General features: G+C 41.9%; 1 protein-coding gene across 3 annotated transcripts in view; it reads right to left on the bottom strand.

Annotated features, from left to right (window-relative positions):
- Positions 1 to 10,399, bottom strand: part of TBC1D30 (TBC1 domain family member 30) — an 89,807-nt gene extending 79,408 nt beyond the window's left edge. Inside the window, exons 1-2 of one of the 3 annotated variants that reach the window (XM_045464854.1) lie at positions 9,678 to 10,399; positions 4,892 to 5,056 (exon numbers count right to left, since the gene is read on the bottom strand). In XM_045464854.1, the coding sequence (XP_045320810.1) occupies positions 4,892 to 5,056; positions 9,678 to 10,356 (844 nt within the window). In that variant the 5' untranslated portion in view covers positions 10,357 to 10,399. The remainder of the gene's footprint in view (positions 1 to 4,891; positions 5,057 to 9,677) is intronic. The other 2 variants (XM_045464853.1, XM_045464857.1) reach the window with 2 other exon arrangements.
- Between the last annotated feature and the right edge of the window lie 7,726 nt (positions 10,400 to 18,125).

The raw sequence follows: 18,125 nt of genomic DNA, 5'->3' as shown, positions 1-18,125 counted from the left end.
TACCACAGTTTTCCAATGACAGGTAGATTTTATTACTTGCTTATACTACCATTTCACAAACTCAGCCAGCATAACTTAAAAATTTACTACACCAATGCAGAAAATTATAAAATTAGGAAATGCTGATAGTTAAGATAGCCTCCTTTCTGCCTTCAGGAAAAATAATCAAGTCACATAATAAGCAAACCACTTAACTTTAACATCAGAAAAACAACAACAACAACAAAAAAACAACAGGTGAACTCGTGGCCAAATATTCATCTAATTATCCCATTGTCTTAAAGCCTTGAGGGTGATTTTCCTGCACACCTGCATGCACGTAATGAATAGTGACACCACTACCATTCTTATTATTAATTTTACTATTAATATTAAATTGGTTATACCAAGGGTGCCTGGGTGGCTCAGTCGATTAAGCGTCAGACTTCAGTTCAGGTCATTATCTCACAGCTCATAAGTTCAAGCCCTGCATCTGACTCTGTGATGACAGTTCAGAGCCTGGAGCCTACTTTGGATTCTGTGTCTCCCTCTCTCTCTGTCCCTTATCTGCTTATGCTCTGTCTCTCAAAAACAAATAGACATTAAAAAAAATTTTAATAAAAAAAATAAATTGGTTATACCATGGTTATCTTTAGACAAATGGTTAAATACGGGGGAACATATGCTTTTCTACAAGGCAAATATTGATCCTGCTCTTAATCCCATCCTGTTTGAAAATAAAGCAACCTCAGTCACCTGGGTGACTCAGCCAGTTAAGCGTCCAACTTTAGCTCAGGTCATGATCTCATGGCTCATGGGTTGGAACCCCATGTTGGGCTCTGTCCTGACAGCTCGGAGCCTGGAGCCTGCTTTGGATTCTGTGTCTCCCTCTCTCTCTCTGCCCATCCCCCACTCGCACTCTGCCTCTCTCCCTCTCTCTCTCTGTCTCTCAAAAATAAACGTTAAAAAAAAATTTTTTTTTAACGTTTATTCATTTTTGAGAGACAGAGAGAGACAGAGTATGAGTGGGGAAGGGGCAGAGAAAGAGGAAGACACAGAATCTGAAACAGGCTCCAGGCTCTGAGCTGTCAGCACAGAGTCCAATGCGGGGCTCAAACTCACGAACTGCAAGATCATGACCTGAGCCGAAGTTGGACACTCAACTGACTGAGCCACCCAGGCGCCCCCCAAATTTTTTTTAAATAAAGCAACCTTGGGGCTCCTGGGTGGCTCAGTCAGTTAAGCACCCTACTTCAGCTCAGGTCGTGATCTCATCACTCATGAGTTCGAGCCCCGCTTCGGGCTCTGTGCTGACAGCTCAGAGCCTGGAGCCTGCTTCGATTCTGTGCCTCTGTCTCTCTCTGTCCCTCTCCTGCTCACACTGTCTCTTTCTCTCAAAAATAAACGTTAAAAAAAATTTTAATAAAAAATAAAAAATGAAATAAAATAAAACAACCTCTTTGACATCGGCCATAGTCACCTCTCACTAAATACGTCTCCTCTAGAGGCAAGGGAAACAAAAGCAAAAAATGAATTATGGGACTTCATCAAGATAAAAAGCTTCTGTACAGCAAGAAACAATCAACAAAACTAAAAGGCAACCTTCAAAATGGGAGAAGATATTTGCAAATGACATATCAGATAAAGGGCTAGTATCCAAAATCTACAAAGGACTTATCAAACTCAACACCCAAATAACAAACAATCTGGTTAAGAAATGGGTAGAACACATGAATAGACGCTTCTCCAAAGAAGACATCCAGATGGCTAACAGACACATGAAAAGATGCTCAACATCACTCATCATCAGAGAAATACAAATCAAAACCACAATGAGATAGCACCTCATACCTGTCAGAATGGCTAAAATGAACAATGCAGGAAACAACAGAAGTCGGCAAGGATGTGGAGAAAGAGGAACCCTCTTACACTGCTCATGGGAATGCAGACTCGTGCACTCTGTAAAACAGTATGGAAGTTCCTCAAAAGGTTAAAAATAGAGCTACCCTATGATCTGGCATTTACATTACTAGATGTTTCCCCAAAGAATATAAAAATACTGATTTGAAGGGACACACAGTCCCTGATATTTATAGTAATATTATCAACAATAGCCTAACTATGAAAAGGGCCCAAACATCCATCAACTGATAAAGAAGATGTGGTATATATACACACACATATATATGTGTATATCACATATATACACATATATATATGTGATAGAATATTACTCAGCCATCAAAAAGAATGAAATCTTGCCATTTGCAATGATGTGGATGTAATTAGAGTCTATTACGCTAAGCAAAATAAATCAGTCAGAGAAAGACAAATACCATATGATTTCACTCATATGTGGAATTTAAGAAGCAAAACATAGAGGGAAAAAAAAAAAAAAGAGAAAGGCAAGCCATAACACAGACTCTTAACTATAGAGAACAAACTGAGGGCTGCTGAAAGGGAGGTGGGCAGGGGGATGGGCTAACTGGGTGATAGGTACTAAAGTGGGTACTTGTTATGATGAGCACTGGATGTTATATGTAAGTGATGAATTGCTAAATTCTATTCTTGAAACTAATATTACACTATATGTTAACTAACTGGAATTTAAATAAAAACTTGAAACAAACAAACTAAATAAATAAGTAATAAAGGGATTCTACTGTAAGGCTTGGTGTAAGAAACCATAAAATCCAAGCAGTTATAGCATATGTGTTTGAAATAAACACAACCTAGTCATTTTGGTTCATAATCCACACTTACTTATAAAATCATATCCTCTTTGGTGTATCAATAGGAAATGACCCATTTTAAAAAAAGGTTAAAAAGTTTTATATTATAACATGTTATGAAAGGGAGAACATCACTTATGGAAAGAATTATAAGGACTGAATACATATATAGTGGGGAAAATGAGGGTTATCTGGACTTCTGTATATTAAATACAAAAAAGTCAACATACGTGTTGTATTTGAATGCATCACTGCCAATCACTGCTAAAATGAAAGCTCAGTTATTCATTACAAAACAGTGAGATCTAAATTCTTTAGAACTCTTAAGCATCTGGGTGGCTCAGTCGGCACCCCTGATCCACTGTCATTTCTTAATTCAACAAAAAACATTGTCTCATTTAGTAGAGTCTTATTACCAAGGTGATAATGTAACTCCCAAGGTTAAGAGGCATTAATCCCATACTCTATGAAATACAAAACAGTGGCTGGATTTAAAGAGACAAACTCTAAAATACATAGGCTGCATTCAAATTCACAATTGAATTAGGTTCTCGTGAACACGTTTTTCTAAAAAGACACAAATGCCTGTCCCTTTATCAGTCAAGTAAATTCAAACTCTAAATGATTATCAGTCCCTGGTAATTACCAACCCGTGATCCTATGCCAGCCAGACATTCCCCTCTGTCTCCTAACACTGGTTCCATCCCCCCCTTATACTTTTTCCCACATCCAAACCCCATGCATTTACCACTTCGTGCTTTTAACGTCTGGTACAACAGTAATAATGGTAGATGAAAACACAGTTGAAAAGAGAAAAATCAAGGTATTTCAAAATAAAGGGAAAATAACAGAATTTCTACTAGACACTTGTGAATCAATCAGAATCCATGGAAAAATATCAAATACTTATAACACAGGCCAACTTTTTGTAGATAGATACACATATAAAATATACACAAATGTGTATGTATATCTATATCCGTATCGTCCTTCTCTAGCTGTTTCAGACAAGTGCCTAGCTCTGGAGAAAACCCTACTCAAAATCAGTCAATTCAATTACATCCTGCTCCTTGTATGGACCATTATATCATTATGATAATTACGTAACATTCTGTTCAATTTACATTAGGTTGAAACCTTCTTTAGTAGACAGCAAGAATAACAACTTGGGGATAACAAACAGTGACATAATAAAACAGGAGGACGAAAACATGGTATTTACTTTTTATAATAAACATAAGAATGAAGTTTAAGCCATTAATTTTATTATCTGAAACTAGTCAAACCCTGAAAATTGTCTTATGAAAACAAACACATCTTAATTTGGAATTAAAAAAAAAAAAAAACTCTAAAAGGTATCACTTCATATATAAAATGTGGTGGGACAAAGAAACAAAATAAAGCAACTTTCACATGCACCCAAAAACCTGTCACAGGCATTTGATCAAAACATCACTGGTGCCTAAATTTGCCATACCTGAATATACTGTTCTGCCGTGCTGCATGTTAATAAAGAATACAAAACAAAAATAGGGAAATGTTAGCAGAATAAAACATAAAACTATTGCATGGAGAATTAAAAGATTAATTCACAAGGTTTTACATCCCGTAGCTAACAAGGATCAATGATTTAACATTTTTAACTCAGTTAACAAACCACACAGCTCTTAGCTGTGAATGGATGACCCATGAGACAGATTTAACTTATTAAAATATTTCGTCTTTTTTAAATTTCAAAGCAACTATAAGTTCCTGTTATAAAAGGGTCCTTTTTTAAAGCCGATGTTTGATTCACTTATTAGAGTGACACAGAGAAGAAGAGAACAAAGGCCTTTGAGGCTGTGTCTATTTGATGCAGTTCTAAAAATATTTTAGTCATTATTTAGCATCAGGTAAAAATAACCATTGTCAAAATGAAGTACGACTTCAAATCTAGAATAATAAAATGAAGTGTGTAACATCAGACACGTACTATACATTTTTACAAAACAAAAAACAAAAACAAAACCGAAACAAAACAAAAAATCCCAGGAAACTGAGTTGTTCATAGCTCTCAGTTTCGATAGAAGCTTCCATTTAAAACTTTGCCATATATTCAAAAACACAACGACTATCGGCTCAGCTCCACTAACATTCCAGACACATGTGGCCAAAGGGATAACCCCCACTCCACCACTTACTCCGCTTCTGGGACACGGCCTGCAGGCACGCAGTCACGATATCGCAGTTTCTCTGTACTTTATGCAGAAGCCTATCTTTTCGCTTCAGCTGCCGAAGTAGCTTTGCAGATTGCACGCCAATTCTATACTTCAGCTCTTGAAGGATTGTCTTCAGTTCATCAGTGTCTATCAAAGAAAAAGAAAAATAAGAAAATAAATACCCTGAGAAGACTACAAATTCCCATGTAACACCGATCATAGGATGAATATCTAGAACATCCATTTGAACCAAGTAATTCTGGCTTCTCACCCAGGATTACATGCACGTGTTCAGCTGAGATATTCTGATCAAATAAATCACTCAAACATTTCCTGCCCTGGCCGTGAGATAATTACTGTAAGATAAGCTTTATCTTTGAGGCTACTTGCAACATGTAAGCAAAGACTCTTGTCACATTTAGCTCAGGTTGCAGATTTACCTTTCATTGCCTGAAAATTGGCAGGTATATTTCGTATCATTAAAGTGCTCAGACGGTAAGCTTACAAGAAAAGAATCCTTTTGAATCTGTTACATCAATGGTAAATCTAACGGCTGATAACAATTTTTTTAAATAAATGTTGATTCATTTTTGAGAGAGAATGTGTGAGTGGGGGGAGGGGAGGGGCAGAGAGAGAGAAGGGGACAGAGGATCTGAAGTGGGCTCCACGCTGACAGCAGTGACAATTCGAGTTTCAAACTCACGAACCTTGAGATCATGACCTGAGCTGAAGCTGGACACTCAACCAACTGAGTCACCCAGGCGCCCTGGATAACAAATGTTTTCGTTTGGTTTTGTTTTAAAGTTTATTCATTTGTTTTGGGCGAGAGAGAGACAGCATGAGCTGGGGAGGGGCAGAGAGAGGGAGGGAGACAGAGAATCCCAAGCAGGTCCGCACTGCCAGCATGGAGCCTGAGGTGGGACTCAAACTCACAAAACTGAGATCACGCCTGGGGCTGAAACCAAAAGTGGGAGGCTTAACCAACTGAGCCACTCAGACGTCCCCTGATAACAAACGTTTTTAAAAGCACTCACCTTTGTAAATGATCCGTTAAAAGTAAATAATATAACCACATTTTCTAATGTAGATGAATATAGCAATATTGGTTTGGTTTTAAATATACAGTCTTCCAATAGCTTGATTATTAGATACAATATTTCACTTCAGAAACTCAGTAGTTTTTCAAATATGATAGAAGATACATTTCCTTTACACAGATAAATTAAGGATAATTCTACATTCATAAAATTAATATTCCCAACAGCTGTTTTTCCACAAATGAAAAAAGACTTGGGAATCGGAACTATCAGCAATCTTTATATGAATAATCATTACAATGTGGGAGTTTCGTTTGTCACACTTGGTATTATCATTAGTCACTGGAGTGTGATCTGCCAGTCAGGCAAGGAGCTTCCATGCAGCTTGGAATTGGCTAGGCCCTCATTAGAGATCCTGTGTGGGATTTGGGTCTATTCATTTTTAAAGGGACTTTGAGAAACTAGAGAGGATCAAAAGAGAACAAAGGAAGTATTCCAAAGCTAAAAAAAAAAAAAAAAAAAAATCCAGAGGTCAAAGAAAAAGAACTTTGGGGGTCTGTATAACAGAAGTACAAGGTGGACCTTTAACAGCAATCCTGTTTAGCCACATCATGGAAAACATATTAGACCTTAAAAAGAACTCCCTTTGGGGGCGCCTGGGTGGCGCAGTCGGTTAAGCGTCCGACTTCAGCCAGGTCACGATCTCGCGGTCTGTGAGTTCGAGCCCCGCATCAGGCTCTGGGCTGATGGCTCAGAGCCTGGAGCCTGTTTCCGATTCTGTGTCTCCCTCTCTCTCTGCCCCTCCCCCGTTCATGCTCTGTCTCTCTCTCTGTCCCAAAAATAAATAAACGTTGAAAAAAAAAAATTAAAAAAAAAAAAAAAAAAAAGAACTCCCTTTGGACCAACCAACCATCTTTGTGATCTTAGGCAAGGTAGTACTCCCAGGCTCAAATTATGTTTAGCATACAAGACTATTTTGAGAAAGAAATGTGAACAGTCTTTATAAACATCAATATAAATAGCACTAAAATAAGAATAAGGGGTTACTCTGAAGAAGAGAACAAAGGCCATTTCTCTTACCTTGAGTTCAAACTTGGTGGCACATAAGGAAAAGTAAGAACACATTTAGGTTAAATGATAACATTCGTGTTCTAAGGAAAATTAAATATGGAAACAAGCTAAAAGAGGAGACCAGGGGGCTCTTCGTCCCTAGATCCCTTCCACAGAGCAAAGAGCCTTTCTTTGAATGTTTAAAATTTTTCCTTCCAGAAACAGAAAGGGTAGGAATATCATTATCTTGCATTTACATTATAGTTGTTTTTTTTTTACATTATAGTTTCCTTCCAACAAAGAGTCATTTTCAGTGACTCTTAAGGTATCCACAGCTCTGTGATGCTCTGAACTAAGTGTATTATCCAACATGGGAAAAATCTTCAGAGTTTAGAAATGTCTTCTACAGCAATATCTGCTGATAAAGCATCCTGAAGACAGGAATAACAAGGTCTCCTTTATCTTTGCATGCCCCACAGCATCAGCCACTTTTGCTGTTAAATAAATAAGTGTTAAATAAATGAGGAAAAGACCAACTGACAAGCAGTGGACAATTTCCTCTCTAAGAAATTGCAGTGCATATGTTGATAAAAATAGTATCTAAACTTTGTTGAGCATTTTACACACACATTAACTGACATAATTATCACCACAGTCCTCTCTGGGAGGTAGGTGTTATTATTATCCATATTTGTAAGTGAGGAAAATAAGACACAGAAAGGTTAAATAGCTTGCCCAAGGTCACACAGCGAGCAATGAACAGTGGCAGGATATCGATTCAAGCACTCTGACTCCAAAGTTCACCTCCTTTATGAAAATACCAAGAAGGGAGCCAAGATTTCCTGAGAAACCATTCTGATGCTTCACATAAGTAAAGGACCCACGCATGCCAAATACCTAAATAGGTGCTACAGCAAAAATCCTAATAGAGTGAAGAGGTTATCTACAAAGCATTATGATAGGAGGGACATTTTTTGATCTTGAAACAAAATCAAGTAATCTAATAAGCTGTAAAATTATTTATGCAGACAGCTGTTTCCACGTGCTTCCACCTGTTTATTCTTAATATTCTAATGATACTCATCAATAAAGGGGGTGCGTATAAGATTATTATAATATGGCACTTTTGTTCATCTTAACAGAGTCGATTCAAAGGAAAGAAAAGGTTAGCAGGCAACTATGCAATAAGGCTGAGACTTGGGAAAAACAGACTCTTGGAGATCTTGTGAATTAGTAGAGTGGTCACTGGTTTGAAATCCACAGGCAAAGCTCTTTAAACTTTAAACTTTAGCTTGCCAAATTTCCTCTTCCACGAGGAAATTCCCAACCCCCCAAATTTGCTCAGTAATGAAAAGTGAACGGCCTTGTAAAAGACAGAAAGGCAAATCATAATTCTTCAGAGTTGATTTTGTTGGATTCGGAAAGACCTATTGCCCCCACGGAACTCCTGGCATAAACACTCCGAAAACAGCCAAAAAACTGTGTAAAATTAAATGGCACTACTCCAGGCAAAGTCCCAGGCAGGGGGAGGAAGGCAGAAGCCATTTGTAACAATCAGCTGAGAAAAAAACCTTTGCTAGGAAGCCAAAGGAGGAAGTTGAAAGCTGTTTACACAGATTCGAGAAAGCAGACAGATTTATTCCTTTTCTGTTATTTATTTATTTTTTTCCCCCTGGCACCAGCTAGACTTACAATTAGGAAGACAGGAGACCATTCAATAGTATTCTCTCCTTCCTTCCTCTCCTGGTAATTTAGCACAAGGACACTAATTCAAGATATGTTATGGCGGCTTAGCATCTGTTTTCCACACCTCACTTTATTATATAAATTGAGGTCTTGATACATCTATGAAAAAGACATCTGTAATAACAGTGCCTGAAAGGCAAGCTATTATGAACAGTTAAGGCGGGGGTGGGGGGGAACCTCAGTTAGGACGTGAGCATCAGGGTCTGATAACAAAAGAAACACCAAATTAGCCTCTCCCCCCCACTCCCCAAAAGCCACGTCCATTTTCAAATCGAAGGTACCAGCAGTCAAACCCTGTGCTAAAGCCAACAGCGTAGGGCCCTCCACTAATCCGCCGCCGAGTGAGCTTCCTGAAACCAGACTGGCTGGCAGAAATGGAATTCATCCGCTCTGCTTAGAAACTGCATTATCGAATTATTCTGCCTCACTAGTTAAACACTATCCTAGTGGTGTGGCCAGGGAGGGCGGATTAGGAGAAATTAAAAAAAAAAAAAAAAAAAAATCAGGCCCAGGAGTCGCCGGTCTTCTCTCGGCGCCCCCTAGGCAACCTGTGCTACGCGTACCAGAAACTCCCAACAGTCGAAAGAGCTGTTCAGGTGCAATTAGAAGGTGGGCTGCCTCTCCCTTCGGGGCTCCTGCAAACACGGTGCGCGCAGAGGAGCGGAGACCCGCCGCTACCACCCCCAACAACTGAGGTTCCACTGAGCAGCTCGAGAGGGATGCGGGCGGGGGCACAATAAGAACTGAGTTTAGCCACGAACCAGTGACACCGCGGCCACTAGCCGCAGGTCAAAGGAGCCGCCCCAACCGTGATATCGGAGCGCGGCGCGGCTCAGCCACGGGTGCCCAGGCGAGCGCGGGAGCGCCGGCGGACGCGGCGGGGTGCCCTGCGGCCCGTCCCCGAAGCCCCCGAAGCCCCCGCCCCTGGCGCTCACCTTTCTGCCACAGGTACTGCATCTGGTGCCGCTGGCTCGGCCGCTCCTGCAGCTCCTGCAGCACCCGGGAGTCGCCGCCGCGGCCGCCCAGGAACACGTCGGAGCCGGAGGCCTCCGTGGAGCTGTCGAGGCTGTCGCGGCGCCGTGGGCGACCCCCGGGCCCCCGGCTCCCGCCAGCCGCCTCCTCCTCCTCAGTGCAGCTGTACAGCTCGGTGAGCAGGCCGCTCACCAGGGACGCCGTGCGGCTCGTCCTGCCGCTCCGCGGCTCGCCGGGCTCCGGGTCCTCCTCGGCCTCCCAGGAGTCCCGGGAGCCTCGAGGCTGCTCCGCCGGGGGCGCCCCGCGCAGGCACACAGACCGGGGCGCACCGGCGACCGCTTCCTCCGCCGCGTCCTCCCGCCCTGCCTCGGGCTCCGGGCGCCCCGTCCGGCCCCCGCCCGTGGGAAGGACCTCCATGGCCCGCGGTGCGCGAAAGCCCGGCTGCCGCCTCTCCTCCCGCCCGGCCGCGCCGGCCAGTTCCGGGAGGAGGCGCGGCCTCACGGCCGCCGGGGGTGCCCTGGGCCGGGCGCCGCGCCAGCGGGCCCCAGATTCCCGAGGCGCCTGACCTCCCCTCGGCGGGCACGCGAGCCGTCGCCCCGCAGCTCGGAACCGGGAGGAGCGGGGCGGGGGGCTGGGGGGCATACGGCCACGCCTCTGAACCACCTGGGGACACCTGCAGCAGGTGAGGCCCCACTTCCCCTGGGAACGCTATCTGATCCGCGTCTAGGAGGATGTGGCCAGAACGCATCAGGATGAAGCCTTCAGCCGGAGGGGGAAGGGCCTTCTGGCAGCCCCCACCTTTACTTTTAAGCACGTGATTTAACTCAAAAAGGGGGCAATTCTTGCCTCCTAGTCAGCCACCTGCTAGAAATCCTGCGGGAGAGAGTTCTCGACGCCAGTCAATAGGCCGAGGCCAGGAGCTCCCTTCTTCGCGTACTCAAGGCACAGTGCCCAGCCCTTCCCACCGTCCCACCTGATCCGGGCGCCTTTCAAGGCGCTCTTAGTTTCTGACAATAACCTTTCTGAAGACTTGGCTTATGCTGGAGATTTAATAACGCTGGGAACTTTCATCCTTCAGTGAAAAATCAAGTGCTAGATTAAGATCAACTAATTCCCAGGCACAAAACCTAACAGAGAATGAGGGCTTTAATAAATGTCCGTGAGATGACCGCACCAATAAATTGACATGGCTGATTCTGACAGTGAAATCAAAAGCCGACGGTGATATTCTGAGAGATGTATCTTTACATTAGACCTCAGTGGAAGAACCCTGAGATGCCCCTCCACGGCATGTATTTTTGTAAATTTAGTAGTAATTCTCGACGTTTTTGACGGCTTTTTGTGTGCCAAATCCTGTTCTTAGTTCTTTGCACGAACTATCCCATTTAATTCTCACTTTAACCCTATAAAGCAGGTAAATATTGTGGGACTTTTTTTTGAGGTATAATTGACTTAAAATTAAGTTAGTTTCAGGTGTCCAACATATGGCTTTGATATTTGAGTATATTTCAGAATGACCACAAGGATAAGTCTGATGAACTAACATCCCTCACCAGAGTTTAAAAGGTAAGTGCTATACATATCCTCACTTTTCAGGTGAGGAGCTGAGGCACAGAGGGACTAAATAACTGCCCATTCACAAAGAATAAAGTGAACTTCCCTTAATGCTTAAAGTGTCTGGCTTTCATTATGGATAAATACATATTCCATTATGGACTCCATTATGGATTTTCATTATGGATGAACATGTATTTGTGTAAGCCCTAGCGCTATTAAATATTTGCCGTCTTTCTTTCTTTTTTTTTTTTTTTTTTTTTTTTATTTTTATTTTTGGGACAGAGAGAGACAGAGCATGAACGGGGGAGGGGCAGAGAGAAAGGGAGACACAGAATCGGAAACAGGCTCCAGACTCCGAGCCATCAGCCCAGAGTCCGACGCGGGGCTCGAACTCACGGACCGCGAGATCGTGACCTGGCTGAAGTTGGATGCTTAACCGACTGCGCCACCCAGGCGCCCCTATTTGCCGTATTTCTAAAAGCAGCCACAGTGCACGTAGTGAACAATGGTGGGGCTTCATGTTTGTTCAGCACAAGTTTTACTTTTCATGGCACTTTCATAATAGAGTCTGACCCTACAGGTAGAAACCTGAGGCCTCTGGTCACCACCACCACCACAATGCTTGTAAACACAGAGTGAGGGCAATAGGGCCCTTTTTGAAATTTGGAGTTACTGTAAGAAAAGCAAACTTTTAACGACTTTTCTCCTTAGGTATCCAGAATTTTTAAAAAGACTAGAAACATCATGTTGTGGTTTTACAACTGTATTTACTACTATGTCCATTGAATTTTAAAATGTATTAAATAGAAAAATGAAATTATTACTTTGTTGTTTAGTCTTTTGAGCTTTTTTAAAAATTTTGTTTTTAATGTTTACTTTTTTTTCAATATATGGAATTTATTGTCAAATTGGCTTCCATACAACACCCAGTGCTCATCCCAAAAGGTGCCCTCCTCAATACCCATCACCCACCCTCCCCTCCCTCCCACCCCCCATCAACCAATGTTTATTTACTTTTGAGAGAGCAAGAGAGTGAGCAGAGGAGGGGCAGAGAGAGAGAGAGAGAGAGAGAGAGAGAGAATCCCAAGCAGGTTTCAAGTTGTCATCACAGAGCCTGACGAGGGGCTCAATCTCACCAACAGTGAGATCATGAGCCTCTGAGCCGAAATCAAGAGTGAGACGCTTAGCTGGGAGCTTCTTTCATATGCCAAAGTTTGCAACACACAGGACTTTCAGTAAAGGGAAACAATGAAATTGGATCTCTTTTCTTATTTGACTCCCCAACCCTTTCTCTATCTCCATCCAGTAAGAAATGTGGTTACCAGTCTTCAGAACCTCATGTTAGGTATCTCTATCAGGACTTACGGATGAAGAAACTCAAAGTGAGCTTGAAGGAGATGGGGAAAGGAACCAGTAAACACAATAGGTCATTGACAGTCAACATTTCTAAATTATTCAGAACTTCAAAATTATTTCTCATTTCCTGTCAGTACCAAACCACACTAGGAGAGGAAATTGGCAAAATAAAAGCTAACAAGGAAAATAGATTCAAGTCCCTTGCACTTGTTAGAATGATCATCCCCCCAGATACCCACAGGACTCTTACCTCACCAAGGTCAAGTCTCTGCTTAAACATCATCTTCTCAGTGGGTCTAACCACTCTATTTGAAACTGTGGCTCCCCACCCTCCACCATTCCCTTATTCCCCCTCCTTGTTCTTTTTTCCATAATATGCTCCATCTTCCGACTTACCATATCACCTAATGATTTATTTTGTCATCTGTCTTCTGCCAGGAAGATGTAAGCTCCTGAAGGCAGGAATTTTTGTCTAATTTTGTTCATGGATGTATGCTCATCAAACTAGACAAAAGACCAACAAATTACCTGCTTTCCTAAGAAAAGAGAGTCTCATTAAAAAGAATCTTAGAAGTGGTGTTAGCATAGAGCAGCCCATTTTTGGACCTTATATTACTGCTGCCTGGTGACTGGAAGTCCCTAGGTGAGTTCCCTGAAGCTCTGAAGCCTTCTAATTGGAGGTAAGAGAGAACTATTGGTCTCACAGAATATGATTTCAAAACTGATCATGACTAAAGGTAATAGCTAAAATTAAGTTTACTATGGTTAATTATGCTACTGATAATCAGTATTTTAACTTATTTGGAAACTTAGTTTCAATATTTAAATAATTATACTACTTTATGCCAGATATAAGGTCTAGTGATACATTATATTTACAAGGATCTAAGAAGCACCTATATTGAGTACAATTTACTACAATTTATAGAATACAATTTACGTAAATCTAGTGTGCAAACTACAGGCTGTGAACGTTTAAAATTTCCAAACAGGCACTGGGGTCTTGCCAATAACCTTCTGATACCTGTCACTTAAAACTACCCTAACAAGGGGCGCCTGGGTGGCTCTGTCAGTTAAGCGGCCAACTTCGGCTCAGATCATGATCTCACGGTCCGTGAGTTCGAGCCCTGCGTCGGGCTCTGTGCTGACAGCTCAGAGCCTGGAGCCTGTTTCAGATTCTGTGTCTCCCTCTCTCCGACCCCCCCCCCCCTTCATGCTCTGTCTCTCTCTGTCTTAAAAATAAATAAACGTTAAAAAAATTTTTAAAAAAAAAAAACAAAAAACTACCCTAACAAGAGGCTCCTGGGTGGCTCACTCAGTTAAGAGTCCGACTTCAGCTCAGGTCATGATCTCATGGTTTGTGGGTTTGAGCCCGAGTAGGGCTTTGTACTGACAACTCAGAGCCTGGAGTGTGCTTTGGGTTCTGTGTCTCCCTCTCTCTGCCTCTCCTCTGTTTGCACTCTGTCCCTCCACCAAAAATGAATAAACATTAAAGGTAACTAAAAAAAAAAAACTACCTTAACAAGACTCTCAACATTTTTGATAATTTGATAATTTTTTCAGCATGTTAAGACACACACATAAATAATGAATTGCTCTGATGAAAGCTTTGATTATGCTCGGAATGGCTGATTTCTAATATCTAGCATTGAATCTTTTACTCTAATCCTTCAGAGATTTCTTATTCCCAGGCATAAGAGAAATTCAAAAAGTCATGGTTTGGTTTCAGCTTCTGCTCATGGAAGCTCATTTTTGCTCTTTATTTTTGCTGATTACAATTTATTTATATGTTTGGACTACAATAATCTCTGTTTTCAGTTTAATAACTAGACATGCAGAAGACTCATATTTTTCAATCCAAAAAGCTGGGATGCCAGGTTAAAAAGGGATTTTATTACTTTTAAAAACCATCAAGCCTTCGATAGACCTTAGGAAATACATAGTGATACATAGTAGTTAGTCAATAAACAAGGGCTATTAGGGGAGCCTGAGTGGCTCAGTTGGTTAAGTCAGACTTCATTGGTTCGGCTCAAGTCATGATCTCACGGTTCAAGGGTTCAAGCCCCGTGTTGGCCTCTCTGCTGTCAGCACAGAGCCCACTTCAGATCCTCTGTCCCCTTCTCTCTGCACCTCCCCTGCATGCACACGCCCTCTGTCTCAGAAATAAACATTTAAAAATAAGGGCTATTAATTATGAATGACATTTAAGTCATGAAATTTCGTGTTAAGAGGAACTTTGGAGAGCTAATCTTACTGTTTAACTAATGATTGTTACACTAGATTTCCAAGTGACAGAACATAACTTTTTCTTGGTAATAGTAAAAAACTGTGATTGCTCAATGCGTATCAGCTGGGAGCCAAACTTCTGCTAGCCCACCTGTAATCACGTGACATTCTTTGAGCGTGCGGTGCCTACCATGCCAACGTTTAGGTGGCCACTGACAAAGGGTGGTTAACCTAAAATGACCAAGCTATTTTGTATAATTCATTGTTTAGTGCCTCTTCCATAGCGAGTGCTTTCTGGTGGGCATAAACATGTCACACAAAGATCATCACACTTTGTGCCTGTTCCTGGATGTCCATGCTTTTGCCTCTACCTCAGACCTCCCTATCTACAATCTTCCAGTCATTTTCCTTCCATACCCACGACGGGACCAGCCAAGGCCATTCACCACTACCAATGAATGCATATACTATTCTAATGTCAGACCACTTCCCTTGCCACACAACCTGGATGGTCAGGTGCACCAAAGCCGTGCCCATTTAGGACGGTTTTCTCTTACCACTGTCGTTCAAGGCCAGCCCCAAGTGAGGCTGCAACTCATCATCCATTTCCACCTTGCATGAATGTACCAAGCTGTTCTATCCATAAACCAGGCTCTGACTTTCTCCTCCTCCTTTGGCTGGTCATACAGTACCTGAGGTCTGAGCTGAGAGAGGGGTACTCCAGTAACCCTGCTGAGCGATCTGAGAGTCTGGGCTACCTACTCATGCACTTGTTTATTCCCTCTAGTCTTGCTCATGCTTGGTTCCAGAGGTAATATTTCATCTTATGTGAAATTACTGCTGATCCTAACCAACTTCAACTTGGTAGATCCAAGAGGACCCAACTCATGGTGGGCAGTACAGGACGCATGGTCATTTGGTGTCTCATGGCCAAGAGTTCCATCTCTATCAGGGCTCAGTACACCGGGAGTTATTTTTCAAAAGATGCGTAATCCTGCTGCAGATAACATTTTCCCACTGGGGCTTGTTCCACATTGCATCTTTTCTCATCACTGGCACCCGGAATACCATAGGGTCTGCCAGAATGTATGGCCCAAGCAGAAGGCTTACACGCGTCACGGGCTGGATTTGCCACCAGGACAGACTTTGAGATGTGAACCCTGTAGTTGCACAGAGCATCATTCTGAGAAGGTACCCACACCTGGCCTGATGCTTTGTGGTCACCACCTTGAAATTACTAACAATTTTATCTTTGAACTTGTGTTTTGAAAATAAAGTGCAATGGGACATGCGTAAGCAGAAGAGATAAACCAGGACAAAGGATGCCACAAGCAGCAGCCAGGCACAAAGCAATTGTCACAGGGAATGCCTCAGGGCGGTCCAGGGAGTCTCAGGCCCCAGAGGGGTCAGAAAAAGACCAGAGCCCAAACTGGAGGCAGCAACAGCAGAGAGAACAGTGGAGAAGCAGCAGTGGTGGCAACAGCAGCAGGAAGGGAAAGAAGCTCTACACAAGGCCAAGGCTGGGACCTGTTGTGGGGATCCCCATCTGCTCCCCAGGTCCCATCTTTGTGGTATTTGCACAAATATTTGAGAGCTAGGATGGGAACTGCTTGCTTTCAGGCAATACATTTTGCCAGTAAATTATTATGAAATAAAAGCACACATGTGAACATCGTAATAAAACAAATCAGAGAATTCATTGAATTATTAGAGTTAAGAGTTTAGAATTCTTCAGAGTTTAGAAAACTTCTGCAACATGGCAAAACAAATATCCACAAGCTTACAAATAGAAAATAACACCATTTTCGTGTGAAAGTCCAGATGAACCAATTATTAATGATGAAAAGAATTTAAAAGTAATTTTGCCTTATAATTGAAGATGCTGTGATAGAATGAATAGACAGGCACCTTGAATTGCTGTATATAAAAGTTTGAAGCCGGGGCACCTGGTTGGCTCAGTCGGTTGAGCATCTAACTTCAGCTCAGGTCATAATCTCATGGTTCATGGGTTCTAGCCCCACATCAGGCTCTGTGCTGACAGCCTGGAGCCTGGAGCCTGCTTCTGATTCTTTGTCTCCCTCTCTCTCGGCCCATCCCCTGCTCGTGCTCTATCTCTCAAAAAATATATAATAAAACGTTAAAAAATATTTAAAAGTTTGAAGCTGCTGGAGGTTTCTTGTACACCTTCCACGAGTTACAGTAAATGTCAAGGAAACATTACAGTGTAACTATTATACCAGTAACAATTTTACAATTGCAAAATTACAATAATTTTTGGCTTACATTTACAATTAAATTAATATCTAAATAAAACTGATCTATAAGATTTAAATGTTTTTAGAAAAATTAGTCCACAAGAATTGTCAGTTCCACATGACAAACTTTCTATTTTGAAATAATCTATCAATAATTTATCCCTTTGTTATGCAGCCTATAAAATACCATTAACAGCTTCAGTAATAGTTATGTTGGAAGAAAGAGCCTCCTTAAAATTAAAAATTATTGGGGTGCCTGGGTGGCTCAGTCGGTTAAGCGGCCGACTTCGGCTCAGGTCATGATCTCACGGTCCGTGAGTTCGAGCCCTGCGTCGGGCTCTGTGCTGACAGCTCAGAGCCTGGAGCCTGTTTCAGATTCTGTGTCTCCCTCTCTCTGACCCTCCCCTGTTCATGCTCTGTCTCTCCCTGTCTCAAAAATAAATAAAAATGTTAAAAAAAATTTGTTTTAATTATTAACAATTATTTGCAATCATGCATTTGCTAAGAGCAAATGACATTGCTTTCAGTTGTATCAAATGAAAATGAAGTTACTAAAAGTATACATTTTGATGGCCTAAGAAATGAATTTGCAGGAAAGCAAGCCAGAAAAATCATATTAGCAGTCAAGGTATCACGTTAATAAAATGTTACTTATAGGATATATAAATTATAATGCCAAAAATATTAATTGCAGTTTGTAAGATTATGGTGTTACTCAAGTATCACTAGAACCCCCACTGCATCTTGTTAGTAAATACAAGATTTTTTTTATAAAGTTTATTTAAGAGAGAGTGAGAGAGAACATGTGCTTATGTGAGCGGGAGAGGGGCAGAGAGAGCGAGACAGAGAGACAGAGAGAGTCCCAAGGAGGCCTCTTGCTGTCAATGGGGAGCCCAACGTGGGGCTCAAACCCACGAACCATGAGATCATGACCTGAACTGAAATCAAGAGCCAGGCACTTCACTAACTGAGCCACCCAGGTGCCCCAGTAATACAGTATTTTTAAAATGAAAGGCT

Source organism: Leopardus geoffroyi, chromosome B4 (genome assembly GCF_018350155.1).
Source record: "Leopardus geoffroyi isolate Oge1 chromosome B4, O.geoffroyi_Oge1_pat1.0, whole genome shotgun sequence".
In the NCBI taxonomy this organism is placed as follows: Eukaryota; Metazoa; Chordata; class Mammalia; order Carnivora; family Felidae; genus Leopardus; species Leopardus geoffroyi.
The sequence above is the reverse complement of the archived record's forward strand: the minus strand, read 5'-3'. Positions and strand labels throughout refer to the sequence as shown.